Source organism: Zeugodacus cucurbitae, chromosome 2, assembly GCF_028554725.1.
Source record: "Zeugodacus cucurbitae isolate PBARC_wt_2022May chromosome 2, idZeuCucr1.2, whole genome shotgun sequence".
In the NCBI taxonomy this organism is placed as follows: Eukaryota; Metazoa; Arthropoda; class Insecta; order Diptera; family Tephritidae; genus Zeugodacus; species Zeugodacus cucurbitae.
Genome location: NC_071667.1, coordinates 11,736,123 through 11,761,289, shown reverse-complemented (window position 1 = coordinate 11,761,289; position 25,167 = coordinate 11,736,123). Strand labels below are relative to the sequence as shown.

Here is a 25,167-nt window from a genome sequence, read left to right as displayed (position 1 = left end):
TATATATCTAATGAAATGATCTATCAAAATTGTCATCACATTAATCATATCACCTTGCCTGATCTAGCTCATATACTGATATTCTCTTACAGCTAATTGCTCAATTAACCGGCTTCTACTTAATTAAAACGCTGATTACGATCGATTTACCATATAAAATAAAAATCTACATTACTTTTTAATTGAATTTTAATTGTCTTGAAAATGAAATTCAACTCTGCGACGAAGACCGTATTTGTATTATATATAAGTTCTTTTTCTGCGTGTTGTTGTTTACGGTAGATGTCGCTGCTAAACATATCAGCTGATGAAACTTACTAACTTCTTATGAACAGCAAAAGCAAAAAAAAAAATAAAATGTATAACAGCTGATCGGTTTTCGAATAGCCGGCAGTGTGAAGTGCAAAAACTGGTTTCTCAATCAAAATTTTAATTCATCAATCAATTAATTTGGCTGTATAAAAAGACTATTATCTTTCATTAACTAAAATGACACTAGGCTATATCATGTGCTGTTGGCAACTCTTGCCCGAATACATATATACACATGTTAAGATTTAATTTCTATGTTTATTTTACAGTTGAATGTTTCATTCTCATTTATCTTTAAATAGTCGTGAGCTTCATATTATGTACATTATGCCAACTGTGAAGTTCCCGCTTGCTTGTTTGTGCGATTTGTATATTTGTCATTTCCCTTTCTTTCGCATAAGCAGGTAAGCGCGGACTCCAATTAGTTACATGAGCTTATGTACTTGTTGTTTGTAAACTGCAGTGTGCTGTTCCATTTTCCAAGCTGTGCTGATCTATACGGTAAATGTAAATGCCTTTGTGCATATATGCCAGTGCACATCATTTTTGAGCTTTGTCATCGATCAGCCAGGAAAGTGGAAGGACATACTGCGGTAAGTATTGAATTATTTGTACATGCATATTTTAACATACATCTTTTAGAAATAAACCATTTGACCATTTGGAGTGCCATTAGCCAACACAAATCAAATGCGTTAAATTCGCCCCACTTTATCGATGACAAGTCTTTATTTCGCATTCCAACTATTTGCAAGTTTGGTTTGTGATTTCTTTATTTCGGAATCCATTTGTGCCGTATTATTCGATGGGTAAGTCGCCTCGCCGCCAAACTTCTGTTAATTCGCCAGTCATGGACAGTGGTGCTTCTACGTCATCAGCATCAAAACCCAGCCAGGGTAGCAATGCATCAGCCACCGTCAATACAGCCAGTGATTTACCAGCCGGTCCTACAGCCACAGGAGCCACCACTCGAGCATCATCAGCTGCTGCCATTGCACGCCAGGATAACGTGATCGCCGCTCTACAAAAACGTATCGCCATGCTAGAGATTAGTTTGTCGGCCTCCCAGCCACAATCACGTGCTGAAACGCTCAACGTGGGTACATCAAACAATAATGTTGCCGCCGAGGTTCAATCGAGAACACAATTGCCAACGGTTCAATTGCCAGAATCGCAGTCGCCCTCTATAGCTAACTGTACAGTACCATTGTCACAGCCTACCGACATCCGTTACACGCCGCCGCTATTTGCTGCAAGTACCGCTGCTGCAAACCACATGTACAGTTCTACAAATTTAGGGATCGATACTCCTTCGATTCACTCTAATTCAACGACTGTTCCTACATTCGCCAATACAAGTGCTACGTCTACTCAGTCATCGAGTTTGCCCAGGAAATTGCAGGATTTGCCAGATTTTTGTGGAAAGCCGGAGGATTGGCCAATATTTTATACAGCTTTTATAGAGTCAAGTGCAATTTATGGGTACAGCAATTATGAGAACAACCAACGATTATTAAAGAGCCTAAAAGGATACGCGCGTGAAGCAGTCAAGTCACTGCTAATCCATCCGAACAATGTCGGTAATATAATTGAATTATTAAAGTTTCGGTTTGGGCGCCCTGAGCAGTTAATCCGCAGCCAGTTGTGTCAGATAAAGGAAATCGCACCTATATCGGAAAATGCCATGATCAAAATTATACCGTTTGCAACGAAGGTATGTAACATTTGTGTCTTTTTACAATCTGCTCATGGTGGTGACTTACATTTGTCAAATCCTACGTTACTCGACGAACTTGTCTCGAAATTACCATTGAGCAAACGTGTCGAATGGGCTAGCTTCGCAGCGCTTCTGCAGCCACATGCAACAGTAAAACATTTTAGTGATTGGCTCTCGAAATTAGCTAATATAATTTGTACAGTTTGTGATGATCCATACAGGGATTCGAAGGCGCGCATGGTATTGCATACAGTTCAGCCTCAACGATCTACAAGGTGTCCAATTTGTCAGGAGCAACACAAGGCAGCAGAGTGTGCGCGTTTTTTTAGAATATTCGGTGCCAAGAAGATGGACAGAGGCGAAACGACTTCGATTGTGTTTCGCTTGCCTCAATTTAGGCCATTGTACACGCAATTGCAACCGACGCATGTTATGTTCAGTTGAGGGTTGCAGGAGAGTGCATCATAAGCTCTTACATGAAGTTGTAGAGAATATTAACAGTTCGTCAAGGCAGTTAAGTCCGCCTAATGTAAAAACATATGCCAATCGTAAGACTACATCACCACATCGTTCACTCAACAGTCAGCAGTCATCACTAGAAGCAAGATCAGCAGTTTTAAGTTGCAGTTCTACCGATAATAAGCTTCTGTTTCGTATTCTGCCGGTTACCCTATACGGAAATCAAAGGCGTGTTGAGACATATGCACTTCTCGATGAAGGTTCATCCATCACAATGATCGATAGTGCTCTTGTTCGAGACTTAGGAATGCGCGGAAGTGAGCAGTCTTTAAATGTTCAGTGGTTTGGAGGACATGTAGCGCAGGAGTCAACGTTTGTAGTGGACTTATTTATTAGTGGTGCCGGTATGCAGAAACAACATAAACTACGCAACGTGTATGTTGTGTCGAACCTACAACTTCCAGTACAGAGCTTAAACAGAAACGATTTGGGTCACGAGTGTGGACACATAAGCCAACTTCCGGTACAGCCTTACGCCCAGGTCAGGCCCAAGCTGTTGAATGGTCTTGATCACTGCCATTTGGGATTACCATTAACAACTATGAAGGTAAAGGAGCATGGTCCATTCATTGCCAATACGGAGTTGGGTTGGGTGGTGTTTGGCCCAACATCAACTACGCTACCATCTCCTATTTCATGTTTACATGTGAACCGCCAAGCTGATCAGACACTCCACAATATGGTAGCCGAATTTTTCGACACTGAGAGTTTCGGTGTAAGAGCTGCACCCCTGTTAGAGAGTGAAGAGGACATCCGCGCCAGAGATGTTCTGAAGTCTACCACATGCCGCGTAGATGGACGTTTTGAAACGGGTCTCATATGGAGAAGTAACAACGTTAAGTTACCTGACAGCTATAATATGGCCCTAAAAAGATTAGTCAGTGTAGAGCGAAAAATGAGTCGTGATGTGAATTTTGCCGCCGAATACAAGAGCATCATGGACTCTTACGTCGCAAAGAAGTATGCACGAAAACTACCGCCAGCAGAAGCCGCTGTGCATACGCCTACTACTTGGTATTTGCCGCACTTTGCCGTTGCTAATCCCAATAAACCTGGAAAGCTACGTATGGTATTTGACGCCGCTGCTGAGGTAAGTGGAACTTCCCTGAATTCACAGCTTTTGAAGGGTCCACAAGAATATCGCCCATTGCCATCGATATTATTTCATTTTTGCGAGGGTGCTGTTGCTGTGTGTGGAGACATAAAGGAGATGTTCCACCAAGTGCTTATACGAGAAGACGATAGATGCGCACAGCGGTTCCTCTGGCGTGGTGGTGATGCTACTCAACCTCTAGATGTTTACGAAATGTGTGTGATGACGTTTGGTGCAGCCTGTTCACCGTGTGCTGCAAATTATGTAAAAAAAGTTAATGCGCTCGAGCATCAAGATGAACACGGAACTAATTCCCGCGCGGTCAAAGCAATATTAGACCACCATTATGTCGATGACTTCGTGGATAGCTTTAGCTCGGAAGAGGAAGCCATTTCTGTATCAAAACAAGTTCGAGCTATTCATATGAATGCTGGGTTTGAGCTTCGCAATTTTACATCCAATTCACAAAAGGTAGTAGCCGCACTCGATGGTACTGATGTCACACGTTCGATTGGCAAGAAAGAAAGTTTCGTTGGTGAGAGGGTGCTTGGCTTATTTTGGCAGTCATCGTCAGACTGTTTTGGCTTCAAATTGAAATTCCATAACGTTGATGAAGCAGTGATAAATGGAGAGAGACGCCCTACTAAAAGAGAACTTCTAAGCATCGTGATGTCTATATTTGACCCTCTAGGATTCCTGAGCAATTTCGTCATTGGAGCCAAACTACTTATGCGTGAGCTGTGGAAACACGATATACATTGGAACGATCCATTGCCAAACGATATTAATGTCGCATGGGTGAAGTGGCGCAAACAATTACCAGAGGTTGTCAAATATGCCATACCTCGTTTCTATTTTAGAAATGGTGCACCTCAAATACTTCAGCTCCATGTATTTGTTGATGCCAGTGAAAATGCCTTCGCCGCCGTTGCTTATCTTCGATCTCAATCTTCATCTGGTAAAATTGATGTTGCCTTCGTTTGTGCCAAGACGAAGTGTGCGCCAATGAAACCCCTCACCGTGCCACGCCTTGAACTTCAGGCAGCGGTCTTGGGCACTCGTCTTATGCAGTGTATTCGCAAAGAACATTCTCTCAAGATCAAAGACTATATCCTATGGAGTGATTCAAAAACGGTGATCAAATGGATTCAATGTGAACATCGACGTTATAAGCCTTTCGTACAGCACAGAATAGCAGAGATATTGGCCGCTACAAGCATATCAAATTGGAGATGGTTACCCACTAAGCACAATGTAGCCGATGAAGCCACGCGAGCAAATGATCGCACCGATTTTAATCCAGCAGCGCGTTGGTCACGGGGACCCCCATTCCTACAGCAGGATGAGCAAGGATGGCTCTCTGAAGACGTTATAGTTACCGGAAATGATGAACCTGATGAAGAACTTCGCTCTAAATTTACCTTAGTTATCGTGAGTCATAACTTTCTAGATTTTAATAGATTTTCTTCTTTTCGAAGATTGGTAAGAGCCGTTGCCTGGGTCTTACGCTTTGTCGATAATTGCCGTCGTCGTGTGCAGCCAGATCGATGTTATGGTTTAACCGCCAAAGAAGTAGAGAACGCCAAACGCCTTTTATGCCGGATAGTACAACGTGAAGTATATGCAACAGAGTTCCAGTCCATCGAAAATGGTCATGACATCGCCCATGACAGCAAGCTGCTGCAACTTTCACCGTACAAAGATGAGGAAGGCGTTCTCCGAGTACATGGACGCATCGACGCTGCCAGCTGGCTTCCAATCAGCACACGACGTCCTATTATTCTACCGCCTGATCATCAATTTACGAAGCTATTGGTGTTACATCACCATAGCGCCATGTGGCACCAGAACATAGAGGCTACTATTGGTGACATCCGCCGCAGTTATTGGGTGCCACGACTGAGGAGTTTGTTGCGCAACGTCATTGCCAATTGCGCTGTGTGCCGCTTGAATAAAGCTACTCCGTCAGCGCCATGGATGGGGCCGCTTCCGTCAGACAGACTCACTCCTCACGTGCGCCCGTTTAGCTACACTGGACTCGATTACTTTGGACCAGTAACTATCACTGTTCGGAGAAGTACTGAGAAGAGATGGGTTGCACTATTTACGTGTCTTACAGTGAGAGCTGTGCATCTTGAGCTGGCTCACGATTTGAGTACAGACTCCTGCATTATTGCCATACGAAACTTTGTGAATCGGCGAGGTGTGCCCATAAGAATTAGGTCAGACAATGGAAAGAATTTCGTTGGCGCCGACCGAGAAGCCAAGCGATTCACTGAAGTGTTCAATTGTCATCGCTTACAAAGTGAATTATCACAGAAAAACATCCAGTGGGTGTTTAATTCACTGATTAGCTTCCTGATTGAAGCTGAGAACGTTGTTAACTCTCGTCCACTGACGCATCTGCCTATCACCGTCGACCAGGAACAGCCGTTAACTCCTAACGATTTCATCCTGGGAGCAGCAAATACAGCGCAGACCCCTATAGCAGATGTCGACTTGGAAAAAACTTGTTTGCTACGTAAGCAGTGGCGTATCGCTCGACAATTGAGGGATCATTTTTGGAAGAGGTGGATTACTGAATATCTTCCTACATTGACCCGCCGTGTAAAATGGTGTCAACGCACGAAGCCATTGAAAGAAGGAGACTTGGTGTTCATATGCGATCCTAACGTTCCACGGCGAGAATGGTGCCGCGGTAGAGTGGAGAAAGTATACCCTGGGATTGATGGCGAGGTGCGAAGAGCAGACATACGAACTTCCGGAGGACTTAAGCGACGAGCAGTCTCAAAACTAGCCGTTCTGGACATTGATGGTGGTGAATCGGGTTGATTCACGGGGGTGGGGATGTTGGCAACTCTTGCCCGAATACATATATACACATGTTAAGATTTAATTTCTATGTTTATTTTACAGTTGAATGTTTCATTCTCATTTATCTTTAAACAGTCGTGAGCTTCATATTATGTACATTATGCCAACTGTGAAGTTCCCGCTTGCTTGTTTGTGCGATTTGTATATTTGTCATTTCCCTTTTTTTCGCATAAGCAGGTAGCCGCGGACTCCAATTAGTTACATGAGCTTATGTACTTGTTGTTTGTAAACTGCAGTGTGCTGTTCCATTTTCCAAGCTGTGCTGATCTATACGGTAAATGTAAATGCCTTTGTGCATATATGCCAATGCACATCATTTTTGAGCTTTGTCATCGATCAGCCAGGAAAGTGGAAGGACATACTGCGGTAAGTATTGAATTATTTGTACATGCATATTTTAACATACATCTTTTAGAAATAAACCATTTGACCATTTGGAGTGCCATTAGCCAACACAAATCAAATGCGTTAAATTCGCCCCACTTTATCGATGGCATGTGCTTTTGTGCAGCATATGATCATTTCATCACTACGTCACATAAGCCATTTCACACACTCTCTAAAGCCGTCTCCCACAGCATTGAAAATTTTTTTACTTTTATATGTATAATAGATACAATTATATTTCATTTGCATCAAATCACCTGTAACACCCCCATATCTCGCTAAAACCAACATAATTATCTTAATGGCACAAACATGAAATCTTATTTTTATACTCTCGCAACAAAGTTGCTAGAGAGTATTATAGTTTTGTTCACATAACGGTTGTTTGTAACACCCAAAACTAAACGATTTAGATATAGGGTTACATATACCAAAGTGAAGAGTGGAGTTCAAATCCGAAAGTCTGTCTATCCGAAAGTCTGTCTGTCCGTCCGTCCGTCTGTGCAAGCTGTAACTTGAGTAAAAATTAAGATATCTTGATGAAACTTGGCACACTTATTTCTTGGCACCATAGGAAGGTTGCTTTCGAAAATGAGCAAAATCGGACCACTGTCACGCCCACAAAATGGCGAAAACCGAGAACACATAAAGTGCCATAATTAAGCCAGAAATAAAGCTATGGAAATTAAATTTGGTATGAAGATCGCACTATGAAGGGGTATATTTGGATGTAATTTTTTTGGGGAGGTGGGCGTTGCCCCGTCCCCAAATAGATTTTTTGTACATATCTCGGAAACCAATAGACCTATATAAACCAAACTTTCTGCAGTCGTTTTTTTAGCCACTTCTTAATACAGTCAAAAAATGAAAGAAATCGGATAATAACCACGCCCACCTCCCATACAAAGGTTAGGTTGAAAATTACTAAAAGAAGCGGGACTCAAATTTTTTTACAAAATGGAAAATGGGTGTGGCGTCGCCCACTTATGGGTCAAAACCCATATCTCAGGAACTACTCGACCGATTTCAATGAAACTTGGTTTGTAATAGCTTCCTTGCATCCGAATGATATGTTGTGAAAATAGGCCAAATCGCTTCACAACCACGCCTACTTCCTATATACTAGAACTTTGAAGACGATCTGAATCGTTTACTTTACAATATATAAAGTAAGCACTAGTGAAGATATCGGCGCAGAACTTTGCACAAATACTATGTTTATAGTGTGTCAGCCCCATTCTAAAAATCGCCGAAATTGGACCATAGGTTTTTAAGGCCCCATATATCGAACACAAGGACCTCGGTGCATCTAACCTAATATTAGGGTTTCCAACTTTCAATAGACTTTATACAATATATATGACGAATATGTGGGTCAAATTGTGTATTATATAATATAAATAAAGTTAAATAAATAAATTGCGAGAGTATAAAATGTTCGGTTACACCCGAACTTAGCCCCTTCTTACTTGTTATAAGTTCTTTTCGTACGAAATAACATTATTAAAAGACACAACAGCATGTGGCTGCACTAGAATAATTCAAATAAGTCTCAACCAATTGACCACAATATACTGTTAAATACAGTTAAATACACATAATGTATTTTATAATCGAAAATTGCATTAGTGGGTGGCCAACTGTTGTAATTCGACGTTGCCATAGTAAAAGAACGAAAAGCTGTATAATAATTGTCTTATTTCTTGCTTTTTATTGCCACAAAAACACAAACAAACATTTATGTTCGCATTTATAAAACAATAAAGTAGCGCCTTTGATATGCGTTCGAGTATGAACGGGCAATTGTTCGGTTATTTAAAAATCTTTCAAGTGTACATTTAATTAGGAATATTCAATTTTCAATGAAATAAAACGATTCAACGAACTTTAAAAAAATCAAAGAAAATGAGTAATAAATGAAGCAATGACTTGTGAGCTAAAATGTGTACGTGAAATGCCCGCTGTGTGTGCGTGAGTGTATTGAACATTATAGATATTGTAAATATATGAAAGTCAAGAAAATATTTATATTGTTCTGCTTTGCATTATACAGGGTGTGTTGATACGATTGAAGTGAATTGCAAGTGTTGCGTGACCTATATATTTTTAATTTTTAAATATTTGTTTTCTAAAAATATATTTTCTGAATACTCTAAGAATCTATAAAAATATAAAAATCTCAGCAATGGCTATCTTACACAAATTATTTTAGTCTCACCCTGTACCACACAAGCACTAAATGCTACTCTTAGTTGAAACCTCCCCACACCGATGCCGCCAGCCACATTGAATTTAGTACCGTTTTCGTGCTTATTGAAATTTTTTCCATTTCCATTATTATTCTTTTGTGTACTTACTGCTACATACATACATACATTTATGTATATACCCGAGTACATATAATACAATTGCATGGAATATTTCAATGGATATTATTATTTGGCCGCTATGCATATTGAGCTAAATATTTATTTATATTAGCTTTTTGCAAAAAATACATTTTGTGTATTTCAGAGCCTCTAGAATTGGATAATTTTTTTTATTGTTTACCGAAGATTGGAATATTATTTTTGTTTGCTGTTGCCAACAACGTTTTTCACACGCGATTATTTTATTTAAATTTTTGATGTGCGCTTCGATGGATTTGATGAGTTGAGTTGTTAAGGGTTTAAGGTGAAAAATTGGCGAATTCGTGAATATTTGGCTTATTCAGAGAATAAATTGTGTCTATCATTTTGAAGGCTTTTTTTTTGGAAAAACAACATAAGAATTTAGACGTCTATAATGAAATTATATATATCATTCTTGGTCAGATAAACTTCTTGCCTCAGATATACATATAATGTATAGTAATATAATGAGTAACTGGATAAGATTTCTATTTATGTTATAATAATTTATCCTTAAAGTTTGATATATTCAGTCCTTTTCCTATTTCGCATTTGTACTCTAGGCCTTCGATTCGCTAAAGCTTGGACAGTACCGAATAGAACAAACAATACGTTAAAAGACATAAACTGGTACATAAGATGTTTATAGCCTTTTCACACAAGTGTTAATTGATAAATTAACCAATCTCAGTTCAATTAAAACGCTGATTGAGATAGATTTACCATACAAAAATAAATTGATTTTTAATTGAATTTTAAACGATTTGAAAATGAAATGCAACTCTGCGACGTTCTTTGTCTGCGAGTTATTGTTCACGCTACACTATGGTAGATGTCGCTACTGCAAATAAATACAAAAATAGCAAAGCAACTTACCAACTTCTTATGAAAAGCAAAAACAAAAAAGTCTAACAGCTGATCGGTTATCGAGTAGCCGGCAGTGTGAAGAGCAAAAATTGGTTTCTCAATCAAAATTTTAATGGATCAATTAAGTTGGCTGTGTGAGAAGGCTATTAGACTAATTAAAAGTAAATTATTTAAAAAAGACATATCGAAAGATTTTCTGAGTTAATTATGCATTTCCAAAACAAGATTTGAGCATCTCTAAAAACGATGACTTTATTTACAAAGAAATCCACGGTTCCAAGGTAATGCAAGAAAACGATTTTTTGGCAGAGAAATGATTTCTTCCAGAAAGAACAGTCACTGTATAAAATATAGAATAAAAAGGACTCTTTTTTTTCAATTTTAAAGTTGTTGATATTAGCACTCACAAATTAAAGACTGCTAGTAGTGTATGCAAATCACCGACTTTGCAATGTTGAAAAAATCCAGAAATCAGTTTACGTGTACTTCATCATCTCCAATAAATGTTTAGTCTATTTATTTATTACCACCGATTGTTTTTCGCAAATAATAAAAGTTTCCTCAAATTCCCTAACATTATAATGATTCATTGCCTTTTTTATTTATTGCTGATTTAACAGCGTTTTTCGCACGTTTTCATAAATATTTACAATAAAATTCGTTCAGTTGATGTGAGAGAAAAAAAATACTTCTAATTAAAACCAATAAACCACAAGAATATGCGAACGTAATTGAGTAGAATTCCAACACTGTGTTTAAACAGCCTCAAGGCTATTATCGGTATTTTTCTTAAACTTACCGATCAGGTTTCTAAATAAAAAAAAAAAAAAAAAAAAAATTTAAATGTTCAACAATTTCATAACATTTTCACTCTAGCAAAGCATGTAACCAATTAATTACTATGTTGAAGTGGTGTTGATGACTACTCGCTCATTTGTTGTTTGTTATTTATTGAAACAATTACATTTGTTATTGTGTCTGTGTGGGTGTGTGTTTGTAATGAATGGGGTTCGTCATTCCTAAAATAGTTTGGTTTTCATTTCTTTTCAGTTTATTTGTCTATTTATTGGACATTTGGCGCGTCACTGCTCGACTGTGTGGTTGCGTTGCAAGCATTTCGTCGGTACTGTCTGAATTCGTATGCATTTTGAGCTAGGTGCAGACGAAAATCGATTTTGACTTTTGACACAATAAAAGATGCGTTTAAATATAAACATCGTACACCAATATGCGGTGAATAGCGTAGAAGAACGTTGCAGCATCGCGTTAGTGTGCTAATAAGTAAATACTTTCTAGTTTCATGGTACACTGAAAGAAATATATAGTAGGATGCGGACAACTTAGAAACTTGAAAAAAGAAAGTAAAGAAAGTAATTATTTCAATAATTCAGATTTAAGAACCCCCATATCTCGGTTGAATACGCATTATTTTTTCCACACTTGAATTATAAAATAAAAATTATTAAATAAAAATATAAAAACGATAATAACAATAATAATTTTGACCTTAAAGTATTCATCTGAGATGACCCTTTAAGGGAACCTGCTATATGATCATAGGAAACTATCTATGAATGTATACTTACATATACTCTAAGGGCATATTTGGATGCATTTTTTTTCAACAAGTGGGCGTGGCCTCAGTTTCAAAGATACAGTTTGTATATATGTATCTTCCTAACTACTTAAGCTACATCAACACACTGAACACATTTCCCTTTAGCATCCGATTATACACTATCAAAATAGATGAAATCGGATAATAACCACGCCCACTCCATATAAAGGTTATCTTGAAATCTATTAAAAGTACATTAACTTACCAACAAAAAACGTCAGTAGCATTAAACTTTACAGAAGAAATAGCAGAAAAGAGCTGTACTCAGATTTTAATACAAAATGGAAAATGGGCGTGGCGTCGCTCACTTTTGGGTGAAAAATCATATCATGGGAACTACTCGACCGATTTCAATGAAATTTGGTACATACTATTTCCTTGAGATCCTTGTTTTACTCGTACTGATTTGTTCATTCAAAATATACATCAAGAACCTATGAAGATACCGGAATAAAACTTTACTGAAACACTCCATCAAATTTTCCAAATAGAAAATTAAATCAAGGCCCAGATATCGAACATGAAGACCTCAATACCTATGAATAATTTTTTAACGAAAATCGGTTCATATCTGCCTCTAGCTTCCATATATCCAATATTAGGGTTTTCAAACATCCGGTGGGTTTTATACCGATATTATAAAATGAGTAAAATCTTAGGAGTCATCCTACAATATATATATATAACGGGTGATTTTTTTGAGGTTAGGATTTTCATGCATTAGTATTTGACAGATCACGTGGGATTTCAGACATGGTGTCAAAGAGAAAGATGCTCAGTATGCTTTGACATTTCATCATGAATAGACTTACTAACGAGCAACGCTTGCAAATCATTGAATTTTATTACCAAAATCAGTGTTCGGTTCGAAATGTGTTTCGCGCTTTACGTCCGATTTATGGTCTACATAATCGACCAAGTGAGCAAACAATTAATGCGATTGTGACCAAGTTTCGCACTCAGTTTACTTTATTGGACATTAAACCAACCACAGGGGGTATATTTGGATGTAATTTTTTTGGGGAGGTGGGCGTTGCCCCGTCCCCAAATAGATTTTTTGTACATATCTCGGAAACCAATAGACCTATATAAACCAAACTTTCTGCAGTCGTTTTTTTAGCCACTTCTTAATACAGTCAAAAAATGAAAGAAATCGGATAATAACCACGCCCACCTCCCATACAAAGGTTAGGTTGAAAATTACTAAAAGAAGCGGGACTCAAATTTTTTTACAAAATGGAAAATGGGTGTGGCGTCGCCCACTTATGGGTCAAAACCCATATCTCAGGAACTACTCGACCGATTTCAATGAAACTTGGTTTGTAATAGCTTCCTTGCATCCGAATGATATGTTGTGAAAATAGGCCAAATCGCTTCACAACCACGCCTACTTCCTATATACTAGAACTTTGAAGACGATCTGAATCGTTTACTTTACAATATATAAAGTAAGCACTAGTGAAGATATCGGCGCAGAACTTTGCACAAATACTATGTTTATAGTGTGTCAGCCCCATTCTAAAAATCGCCGAAATTGGACCATAGGTTTTTAAGGCCCCATATATCGAACACAAGGACCTCGGTGCATCTAACCTAATATTAGGGTTTCCAACTTTCAATAGACTTTATACAATATATATGACGAATATGTGGGTCAAATTGTGTATTATATAATATAAATAAAGTTAAATAAATAAATTGCGAGAGTATAAAATGTTCGGTTACACCCGAACTTAGCCCCTTCTTACTTGTTATAAGTTCTTTTCGTACGAAATAACATTATTAAAAGACACAACAGCATGTGGCTGCACTAGAATAATTCAAATAAGTCTCAACCAATTGACCACAATATACTGTTAAATACAGTTAAATACACATAATGTATTTTATAATCGAAAATTGCATTAGTGGGTGGCCAACTGTTGTAATTCGACGTTGCCATAGTAAAAGAACGAAAAGCTGTATAATAATTGTCTTATTTCTTGCTTTTTATTGCCACAAAAACACAAACAAACATTTATGTTCGCATTTATAAAACAATAAAGTAGCGCCTTTGATATGCGTTCGAGTATGAACGGGCAATTGTTCGGTTATTTAAAAATCTTTCAAGTGTACATTTAATTAGGAATATTCAATTTTCAATGAAATAAAACGATTCAACGAACTTTAAAAAAATCAAAGAAAATGAGTAATAAATGAAGCAATGACTTGTGAGCTAAAATGTGTACGTGAAATGCCCGCTGTGTGTGCGTGAGTGTATTGAACATTATAGATATTGTAAATATATGAAAGTCAAGAAAATATTTATATTGTTCTGCTTTGCATTATACAGGGTGTGTTGATACGATTGAAGTGAATTGCAAGTGTTGCGTGACCTATATATTTTTAATTTTTAAATATTTGTTTTCTAAAAATATATTTTCTGAATACTCTAAGAATCTATAAAAATATAAAAATCTCAGCAATGGCTATCTTACACAAATTATTTTAGTCTCACCCTGTACCACACAAGCACTAAATGCTACTCTTAGTTGAAACCTCCCCACACCGATGCCGCCAGCCACATTGAATTTAGTACCGTTTTCGTGCTTATTGAAATTTTTTCCATTTCCATTATTATTCTTTTGTGTACTTACTGCTACATACATACATACATTTATGTATATACCCGAGTACATATAATACAATTGCATGGAATATTTCAATGGATATTATTATTTGGCCGCTATGCATATTGAGCTAAATATTTATTTATATTAGCTTTTTGCAAAAAATACATTTTGTGTATTTCAGAGCCTCTAGAATTGGATAATTTTTTTTATTGTTTACCGAAGATTGGAATATTATTTTTGTTTGCTGTTGCCAACAACGTTTTTCACACGCGATTATTTTATTTAAATTTTTGATGTGCGCTTCGATGGATTTGATGAGTTGAGTTGTTAAGGGTTTAAGGTGAAAAATTGGCGAATTCGTGAATATTTGGCTTATTCAGAGAATAAATTGTGTCTATCATTTTGAAGGCTTTTTTTTTGGAAAAACAACATAAGAATTTAGACGTCTATAATGAAATTATATATATCATTCTTGGTCAGATAAACTTCTTGCCTCAGATATACATATAATGTATAGTAATATAATGAGTAACTGGATAAGATTTCTATTTATGTTATAATAATTTATCCTTAAAGTTTGATATATTCAGTCCTTTTCCTATTTCGCATTTGTACTCTAGGCCTTCGATTCGCTAAAGCTTGGACAGTACCGAATAGAACAAACAATACGTTAAAAGACATAAACTGGTACATAAGATGTTTATAGCCTTTTCACACAAGTGTTAATTGATAAATTAACCAATCTCAGTTCAATTAAAACGCTGATTGAGATAGATTTACCATACAAAAATAAATTGATTTTTAATTGAATTTTAAACGATTTGAAAATGAAATGCAACTCTGCGACGTTCTTTGTCTGCGAGTTATTGTTCACGCTACACTATGGTAGATGTCGCTACTGCAAATAAATACAAAAATAGCAAAGCAACTTACCAACTTCTTATGAAAAGCAAAAACAAAAAAGTCTAACAGCTGATCGGTTATCGAGTAGCCGGCAGTGTGAAGAGCAAAAATTGGTTTCTCAATCAAAATTTTAATGGATCAATTAAGTTGGCTGTGTGAGAAGGCTATTAGACTAATTAAAAGTAAATTATTTAAAAAAGACATATCGAAAGATTTTCTGAGTTAATTATGCATTTCCAAAACAAGATTTGAGCATCTCTAAAAACGATGACTTTATTTACAAAGAAATCCACGGTTCCAAGGTAATGCAAGAAAACGATTTTTTGGCAGAGAAATGATTTCTTCCAGAAAGAACAGTCACTGTATAAAATATAGAATAAAAAGGACTCTTTTTTTTCAATTTTAAAGTTGTTGATATTAGCACTCACAAATTAAAGACTGCTAGTAGTGTATGCAAATCACCGACTTTGCAATGTTGAAAAAATCCAGAAATCAGTTTACGTGTACTTCATCATCTCCAATAAATGTTTAGTCTATTTATTTATTACCACCGATTGTTTTTCGCAAATAATAAAAGTTTCCTCAAATTCCCTAACATTATAATGATTCATTGCCTTTTTTATTTATTGCTGATTTAACAGCGTTTTTCGCACGTTTTCATAAATATTTACAATAAAATTCGTTCAGTTGATGTGAGAGAAAAAAAATACTTCTAATTAAAACCAATAAACCACAAGAATATGCGAACGTAATTGAGTAGAATTCCAACACTGTGTTTAAACAGCCTCAAGGCTATTATCGGTATTTTTCTTAAACTTACCGATCAGGTTTCTAAATAAAAAAAAAAAAAAAAAAAAAATTTAAATGTTCAACAATTTCATAACATTTTCACTCTAGCAAAGCATGTAACCAATTAATTACTATGTTGAAGTGGTGTTGATGACTACTCGCTCATTTGTTGTTTGTTATTTATTGAAACAATTACATTTGTTATTGTGTCTGTGTGGGTGTGTGTTTGTAATGAATGGGGTTCGTCATTCCTAAAATAGTTTGGTTTTCATTTCTTTTCAGTTTATTTGTCTATTTATTGGACATTTGGCGCGTCACTGCTCGACTGTGTGGTTGCGTTGCAAGCATTTCGTCGGTACTGTCTGAATTCGTATGCATTTTGAGCTAGGTGCAGACGAAAATCGATTTTGACTTTTGACACAATAAAAGATGCGTTTAAATATAAACATCGTACACCAATATGCGGTGAATAGCGTAGAAGAACGTTGCAGCATCGCGTTAGTGTGCTAATAAGTAAATACTTTCTAGTTTCATGGTACACTGAAAGAAATATATAGTAGGATGCGGACAACTTAGAAACTTGAAAAAAGAAAGTAAAGAAAGTAATTATTTCAATAATTCAGATTTAAGAACCCCCATATCTCGGTTGAATACGCATTATTTTTTCCACACTTGAATTATAAAATAAAAATTATTAAATAAAAATATAAAAACGATAATAACAATAATAATTTTGACCTTAAAGTATTCATCTGAGATGACCCTTTAAGGGAACCTGCTATATGATCATAGGAAACTATCTATGAATGTATACTTACATATACTCTAAGGGCATATTTGGATGCATTTTTTTTCAACAAGTGGGCGTGGCCTCAGTTTCAAAGATACAGTTTGTATATATGTATCTTCCTAACTACTTAAGCTACATCAACACACTGAACACATTTCCCTTTAGCATCCGATTATACACTATCAAAATAGATGAAATCGGATAATAACCACGCCCACTCCATATAAAGGTTATCTTGAAATCTATTAAAAGTACATTAACTTACCAACAAAAAACGTCAGTAGCATTAAACTTTACAGAAGAAATAGCAGAAAAGAGCTGTACTCAGATTTTAATACAAAATGGAAAATGGGCGTGGCGTCGCTCACTTTTGGGTGAAAAATCATATCATGGGAACTACTCGACCGATTTCAATGAAATTTGGTACATACTATTTCCTTGAGATCCTTGTTTTACTCGTACTGATTTGTTCATTCAAAATATACATCAAGAACCTATGAAGATACCGGAATAAAACTTTACTGAAACACTCCATCAAATTTTCCAAATAGAAAATTAAATCAAGGCCCAGATATCGAACATGAAGACCTCAATACCTATGAATAATTTTTTAACGAAAATCGGTTCATATCTGCCTCTAGCTTCCATATATCCAATATTAGGGTTTTCAAACATCCGGTGGGTTTTATACCGATATTATAAAATGAGTAAAATCTTAGGAGTCATCCTACAATATATATATATAACGGGTGATTTTTTTGAGGTTAGGATTTTCATGCATTAGTATTTGACAGATCACGTGGGATTTCAGACATGGTGTCAAAGAGAAAGATGCTCAGTATGCTTTGACATTTCATCATGAATAGACTTACTAACGAGCAACGCTTGCAAATCATTGAATTTTATTACCAAAATCAGTGTTCGGTTCGAAATGTGTTTCGCGCTTTACGTCCGATTTATGGTCTACATAATCGACCAAGTGAGCAAACAATTAATGCGATTGTGACCAAGTTTCGCACTCAGTTTACTTTATTGGACATTAAACCAACCACACGAATGCGTACAGTGCGTACAGAAGAGAATATTGCGTCTGTTTCTGAGAGTGTGGCTGAAGACCGTGAAATGTCGATTCGTCGCCGTTCGCAGCAATTGGGTTTGTGTTATTCGACCACATGGAAGATTTTACGCAAAGATCTTGGTGTAAAACCGTATAAAATACAGCTCGTGCAAGAACTGAAGCCGAACGATCTGCCACAACGTCGAATTTTCAGTGAATGGGCCCTAGAAAAGTTGGCAGAAAATCCGCTTTTTTATCGACAAATTTTGTTCAGCGATGAGGCTCATTTCTGGTTGAATGGCTACGTAAATAAGCAAAATTGCCGCATTTGGGGTGAAGAGCAACCAGAAGCCGTTCAAGAACTGCCCATGCATCCCGAAAAATGCACTGTTTGGTGTGGTTTGTACGCTGGTGGAATCATTGGACCGTATTTTTTCAAAGATGCTGTTGGACGCAACGTTACGGTGAATGGCGATCGCTATCGTTCGATGCTAACAAACTTTTTGTTGCCAAAAATGGAAGAACTGAACTTGGTTGACATGTGGTTTCAACAAGATGGCGCTACATGCCACACAGCTCGCGATTCTATGGCCATTTTGAGGGAAAACTTCGGAGAACAATTCATCTCAAGAAATGGACCCGTAAGTTGGCCACCAAGATCATGCGATTTAACGCCTTTAGACTATTTTTTGTGGGGCTACGTCAAGTCTAAAGTCTACAGAAATAAGCCAGCAACTATTCCAGCTTTGGAAGACAACATTTCCGAAGAAATTCGGGCTATTCCGGCCGAAATGCTCGAAAAAGTTGCCCAAAATTGGACTTTCCGAATGGACCACCTAAGACGCAGCCGCGGTCAACATTTAAATGAAATTATCTTCAAAAAGTAAATGTCATGAACCAATCTAACGTTTCAAAAATTTTATGCGTTTTTTTTTTTAAAAAGTTATCAAGCTCTTAAAAAATCACCCTTTATATACATTTTCGTTATTCTAGTGGGCGTTATGCCAAATATATGGGTCAAATTGCGAGCGTCTAAAATGTTCGGTTACACTCAAATGTTGCTCTTCCTTTTCGTTTAATTTTAACACTTTTTGTGATAATTTATTTTTCAGTGTACATACATGAAGCGAGATAGCGAAATTTATTTCGAAAAACCAATGCTACAATTTCTCTGAACGACTAAAGATGCATATAAAATGTCCAATAAATTATTCGAAAACGCATAAATGTGCATGAGGACTGACAAACATAGATACATACAATAGTGCATGTAACATTGGTTCATATGAGAAATATACATTAAATATAGTTCGGAGGAAATCTGTTCTAAATTTTTCTTAGTGTGCAAAATTTACTTTTAATTTTTTTGTTTTTTCGAAAAGTAGATATAAGCGACCAATAATTGGTTAAAATTGAGGATATGTGTTATGGAATTTAATTTTAATTCTTCATGAAATCTTTTAAGAAAATAATAATTACGTCCTAAACATTTTCATTCAGTCCTTTCAACATAGACTTAAATTTAAAGAAACTTATTGAATTATAATATTTTTTTTAATTGAAGTAAGAATTTCGTGTTTATTTCTTGTAAGTTGAACTCAATACGTTACTCTTGTCATCGAACTATAAGCAAAAAGGAAAACAACAGTAATAATAAACTAATGGTAATTCACCACATATTTTACTACTCCTATAGATGCTTAATTATATACATACATATATACATATAAGTAAGCAAATATGTTTTGGTTAAGAGCAGAAAATAAAAGAATTAAATGCCTATGGATATCATGAAATATTACTCACAATACAACAGCAATAAAAACAAAATCAACAATAAAATGAGGCAAAACTCTGCTGCTATTGATGTGCTAGCAACATCTAATACCAAATATGTGTGCAATGCAAAAACACTAACAACAACATTATCATTGAGGTGAATTGTAGCGCCTGCTCATGCATTAAATATACAAACATATAAACAAATAGCAAATGATTAATTTACCATACAAATACAGACAAATGCACTTTTACACATACAAGGAAGCACCGGTGATTTGAATAAATATTAGATATACATCTGTATATTCTGCAAGTTTTGGTGTTCTCCACAGCCGCTGTTAATATACGACGGTCGAAATCGCGGCTGCGGTTGTTGTAGCAGTTTTTCCCTTTATGTAGTTTTCCATAATATGTCTTCAATGTGATTTTTTATACTTTGTCTCATCAGTAGGCAAAAACAGCAGAAACCTGAAATTGTTTGGTAAAGATGGTACAAAAACGCTGCACTAAGATTGGTATAAAAATTGGAAGATGAGAGTGACGCCGTCCACTTATGGATCAAAAATCATATATCAGGAACTAATTCTAATTTCGGTTCACAAGATTGTTTTGTCATCCCAATGGTATAGTTTAAAAGTCGGTCCATAACAATGCCAATTTCCTTCTACCATAATTATAAAGTCCATCTGATTCGTTCACTTTACAATATACAAATTAAGCACTAGTGAAGGTATCGGAAACCGTAAAACTTCCGCAAAACCTTTCTCTCAAAAACTTCTATTCTAAAGAAAATCAAAGGATATATAGAAGCATATAAAAGTGTGCATCGGAGCCAAGAAATGACCAAAATCAGGTCAATACTTCCTCTAGCCCCATATACCTCTCATACGGATTTTCAAACTTCCGGTTTATATGTGAGATATCTTAGCAAAATTAAGTGAACGTAAAATCTTGGACATATGTATTGTAGTCTGGTGGCAATAATAATTGCATCTATACACCATATATAATTATTTTTCTTACCTATTGGACTTTATTTTCTTAATAACACTGTGAACTTCGCCCTACCTTTCTTGATTTTTGTTATATTGTATTGTTCTATGCAAAATAATTAGGCTTTAAGAAGTCTTCACAATGCCAATGCAATAAAATTAGTTAGAACAAATGGTCATTGTGATATGTTTAAGACCCATTTTGGAACTGGACCACTCTGTGTTCTGATATGTATTAAAATATATCGTTTATCGTTTAGAAAATGACTCAGGAGCTACTGGGTACAGTACGTCTTCTGTCAAGAAAAAACGTAGCCTACATTTCGGCGATTAGTTAAAAATGCATCACATTTTAAAATTATATATTTTATATGTATGTTTTTGAAGGAGATTCCGCTAGAGGAACCAAAAAGATAAAAAGACTATTATTTCGTAAAGGACGGTATTTAATTTTTTTCCGGGTAGTATATAAACAGACAATTAATTAAGAATCATTAACATCATTGACTCATGATGCGAATCAAATAATTTTTTTTTGCGTGTTAATATAATGAAATTTGAATTCTTTACACTTCAATTTATCATAAACTTTTCTGGAGCATGAAAATTCAAAGAAAATTCCGATATAAATTAAACAAATTCGTGAATAGGCGTTGAAAGTAGGCTACAGCTGAGCGCAAATAAATTGTAGTCAGCAGCTAAGCGTATATCATATAAAGAACAGCAAAGCAACAACAAAGCAAAGCACCGCAAACTATTAAAAACAAATATAAAAGGAAAAGCAAAATATTATTAGCTTGGGAGTCGCTGAGGAGCGCGAAAACTCTGCTTTGTGAACGGTGCACATGTACTCAAGTGGTTACGACTGTAGAATGATTATGCTGTAGAATGCAATCCACGCATATGCAAGTTTTCACAAAACACCTTGGCAGAAAGCAGTAAACTAACGCAACAACAACAATAATCACAATCAAAATTAAGCAATCAACAGCGCTGGAGATCTACAAATAACATTGAGAATTTATTGCCACCACACACACGCAATGTTTCTGCGTGTTGTTGTTTTATTGCATTTTTTAAATTTGTTGATATTATGGCTGCTGTTGTTCCACAAACAGCGCGCGTTTACGTTTGTGGCATTAGCATTTGGCTTAACTGCGCAGCTATTGCTCTCTGCTTCTACTTCTATAGATTTTTCATCGTCGAATACGCTTGGACCGCGCGCCTGTTTGCTCAACGCTGGCGCTGTTACAAACGCTGGGGCGTATGCGTAATGCCAAGCGGCCTCCTGGTTGCAGTTGATAGTAGTGCGCGCTGGTGCTTAGAACGTGCATACGCGAACACGTCTTTACATATAACGCACAAAACGCGCGCGCCACCACTTTTTCGCTAGTTTACACATGGGCGCTGTTGACTAGCGCGTACCCGCGTTTGAAATTCCGCTTACCTTTTTCAAGGTGTAATAGCGCGCGCCTTCAGCTGACGGCAGCTATTTGCGCGTGCTTCTCGCTCATTCGCACCTAATTGTTAGCAATTGTTTTCCAATAATATATGATTTGTTTGCTTTCATTATTATTATCGTAATGAAATTTTTTTAAACTTATTTGTGTCTGAGTATTTCTTTGTTGCGCTATTAAAAAAGTAATCGAAGTAAACAAGCTGAAAATTATTGGATTTGAATTTCACTACTCAGTCATTGTACAGTTGTATAGATAGGTACATATGTAGCCACGCGCCACTTCGCCGTATGCCGGTTGAATGCCTCGTGGTGGGCCAGCATCCCGCAGTCTGCGCGCGCCCACCGAACGACACGCTTACACGGCCGGCATTTAGTTTGTCTAGTCTTTTGGTCTGTCAGTCAGCCGCCGGTCGCGTTATAAATGTCGCGAAAAAGCAGCAACGCGTTCTAGGCACAAGATCATTGCGTTGTGGCACAACGGTACGCACACAGGCACGAGGTGTAGCCAAAAATATGCTCTCGCATAGTTAATAAAATCGTAAAAAAATCCTAAACGCATAGTGAAAGTGACAGCCAAGTGAGTGTGTGTTTTGTCGCGGGCATAGCGCGTTTGCGAACACAAATAGCATATAAATACGAACGAAGAGTGTTTCAGCAAAAGAAAAAATACCTCCTTATGAGCTTCTTTTACGACACGGAGTAAGTTGATGATAAATATAGATATTTCAAAAGGAAAATAATAATTTATAATTAACGAGCTGAGGCTAAAAAGTGCTTGTACGAGTTGGCTTGTCGGAGATTTACAGACTTATCAGCAATATTTGGAAATTATTAAGTTCTTTCCGTTTATGTTTGAGGAATTTTCATGAAAGATATTGAATGTACTTAATGATGTATCGGACTACGAGCAGTTCAAAAAGTTATCATCATTGAAATGCATAAATGTTACGGATTGTTTGTGGCGCTCTCTTGGAGCAGCATCTCTTGAGTGAAATGCTGTTGAGATACTTAATCATTGTGGTCTCTAGACTTAGAAGAGAACTGTGTGTGAGTGCGTGTTGTTGGCAGATGAAAATGGTGTTAAGAATCGCATGGAGAGATCGAAAGTTGAGTGCCTATTTCAATGATTAGTGAATATCAGTATGATTTATAATCATATTATTGAACGAAAATATTTTAATGACATCATATTAGCGCTGTGAATATACTCAGAATCATAATAAGTTTCGTAATTGTTTCTTTGAGAGAACGCAAACAACGTAATAAGAATTGTTTGAATATTTTCCTAATTGGTTTTTGGGCAATCTCAATTTGTCTCTTTATAAATTTAACTATTTACTTCACTCTCTCTGAGCGCTCTCAATCATTAGCAACATCGTTAACATCAACATCATTATTCAAATATACTTCAAGTTTTTCTGTTTGATCAGTGATCGATATGAACATGGTAAGACTACAGAATAACTTTAAATACAAGGAAAGATATAAATCATTGAATATACGTTTCATAATTATCTTAGTCACATTGTAACAGTGTTGGGTCTTATGTTAGCTCTATGCTAGCTGTACTGAGTAAATAGTGAGCCAGCAACAGTCCTATTTAAAAGGACCAACCAGAATACAGTCGAAGAACACTATTATAACCTATAAATATATGCTGGAAGAGGTTAAACGGTTTGTGAAACTTCGTTGTGCTTTAGCAATAATATGCGAAATACCTACAGTTGATAGCTGCGATAATTTCGCTTTCATTTCTGTATATTTCTAATCAAAAATATTATTTGAATTATTTTATTATTATATTATGGAAATACTGCCAATCATATACCCACACAAAATCGTAAAGTCTGTCAGAAAGTTCAATCAAATCATACACATGTCTGTATTTATATTGTACGATTGATCACTGCCACGTCAAACGTTTTGGAGAAAACGCAAATGCAAATTTTCAAGTTCAAATTGCGAGTCTCTATCTTATCTTATAAGCAATTATTTTTCGCTAAATAATGTGCATTAAGGCCAACAATGCTGGCGATTCAATGCTTTTATCTTTCCAGCAACTACTTACAATTGCTTATGGGAATGTTGTAAGCAATTTTTTTCACACCTAAGAGAGATTTCCGGTTGAAATAAAACCGTTTTACAGGGTAAACTTCAATCAAAATGCAAAAAGAAAATTTTGAATAACTGTATATGTTTAGCTGCGATACAAAACTGATATTTGCATATTTTGGCCTCCAGCAATGACCTTGATTTGTATACATTTGCATCTACAAAACAATGAATGATATCAAAACATTTTTCAAGCGCATATTTATTATGGATATGGTAAATATTGTTGCAATTGATGCAAAGTCGGTAAACAATCTCATTGGCTATTAGATAAACACTTGCGGCTTTACTAGGATACTGTCATGTTTCTGGGTTGATAGGCTTATAGAGGGCCTTTTCTCACAGCCAAATTAATTGATCAATTAAAATTTTGATTGAGAAACCAGTTTTTGCCCTTCATACTGATTCCTGAGTGATGTTATGCTAAAAGATGTCAAACTTTCCAATGGAAATGTCAGATTGCACCTGGCAACACTTAGTGTTGCCTAGGCCAGAAATATATATAGCAGTCCTCGTACAAATACGGACTTTGTCTCAGAGTTGCATTTCATTTTCAAGTCGATTAAAATTCATTTTAAAAGTAATGTAGATTTTTATTTTGTATCGATCTTAATCAGCGTTCTAATCGAGCAGTGGCCGGCTAATTGTTCAATTAGCTCCTGTGTGAAAAGGCTATAAGGAATTTGTTCGAACATTTTTGGAGTATTTGAAAAATATTTTTGTTATTTTAGTTTTCGATTCACTTGAAGAATCGCCCTATACTAAGCATCTCTTGAAGCTGGTTTTGATTTTAGGATTTCAGAGGACAATCAAGTTAAAGGTCCGATGGAAGAGACCTATGTTCTATAATCAAGTATAACAATGCTTGATGCTTGCAGCATGACCTATGAAAAG

At 36.3% G+C, this 25,167-nt stretch overlaps 1 protein-coding gene across 6 annotated transcripts in view; it reads left to right on the top strand.

Moving 5' to 3' along the window:
* Positions 1 to 25,167, top strand: part of LOC105212312 (uncharacterized) — a 76,362-nt gene that overhangs the window by 13,976 nt on the left and 37,219 nt on the right. Inside the window, exon 1 of one of the 6 annotated variants that reach the window (XM_011184206.3) lies at positions 22,567 to 22,860. The exons of the other annotated variants lie outside the window; for them this stretch is intronic. Coding sequence (XP_011182508.2) covers positions 22,838 to 22,860 — 23 coding nt within the window. The 5' untranslated portion in view covers positions 22,567 to 22,837. Of the gene's footprint in view, positions 1 to 22,566; positions 22,861 to 25,167 lie in introns of those variants that run through there. 6 annotated transcript variants of the gene reach the window in all.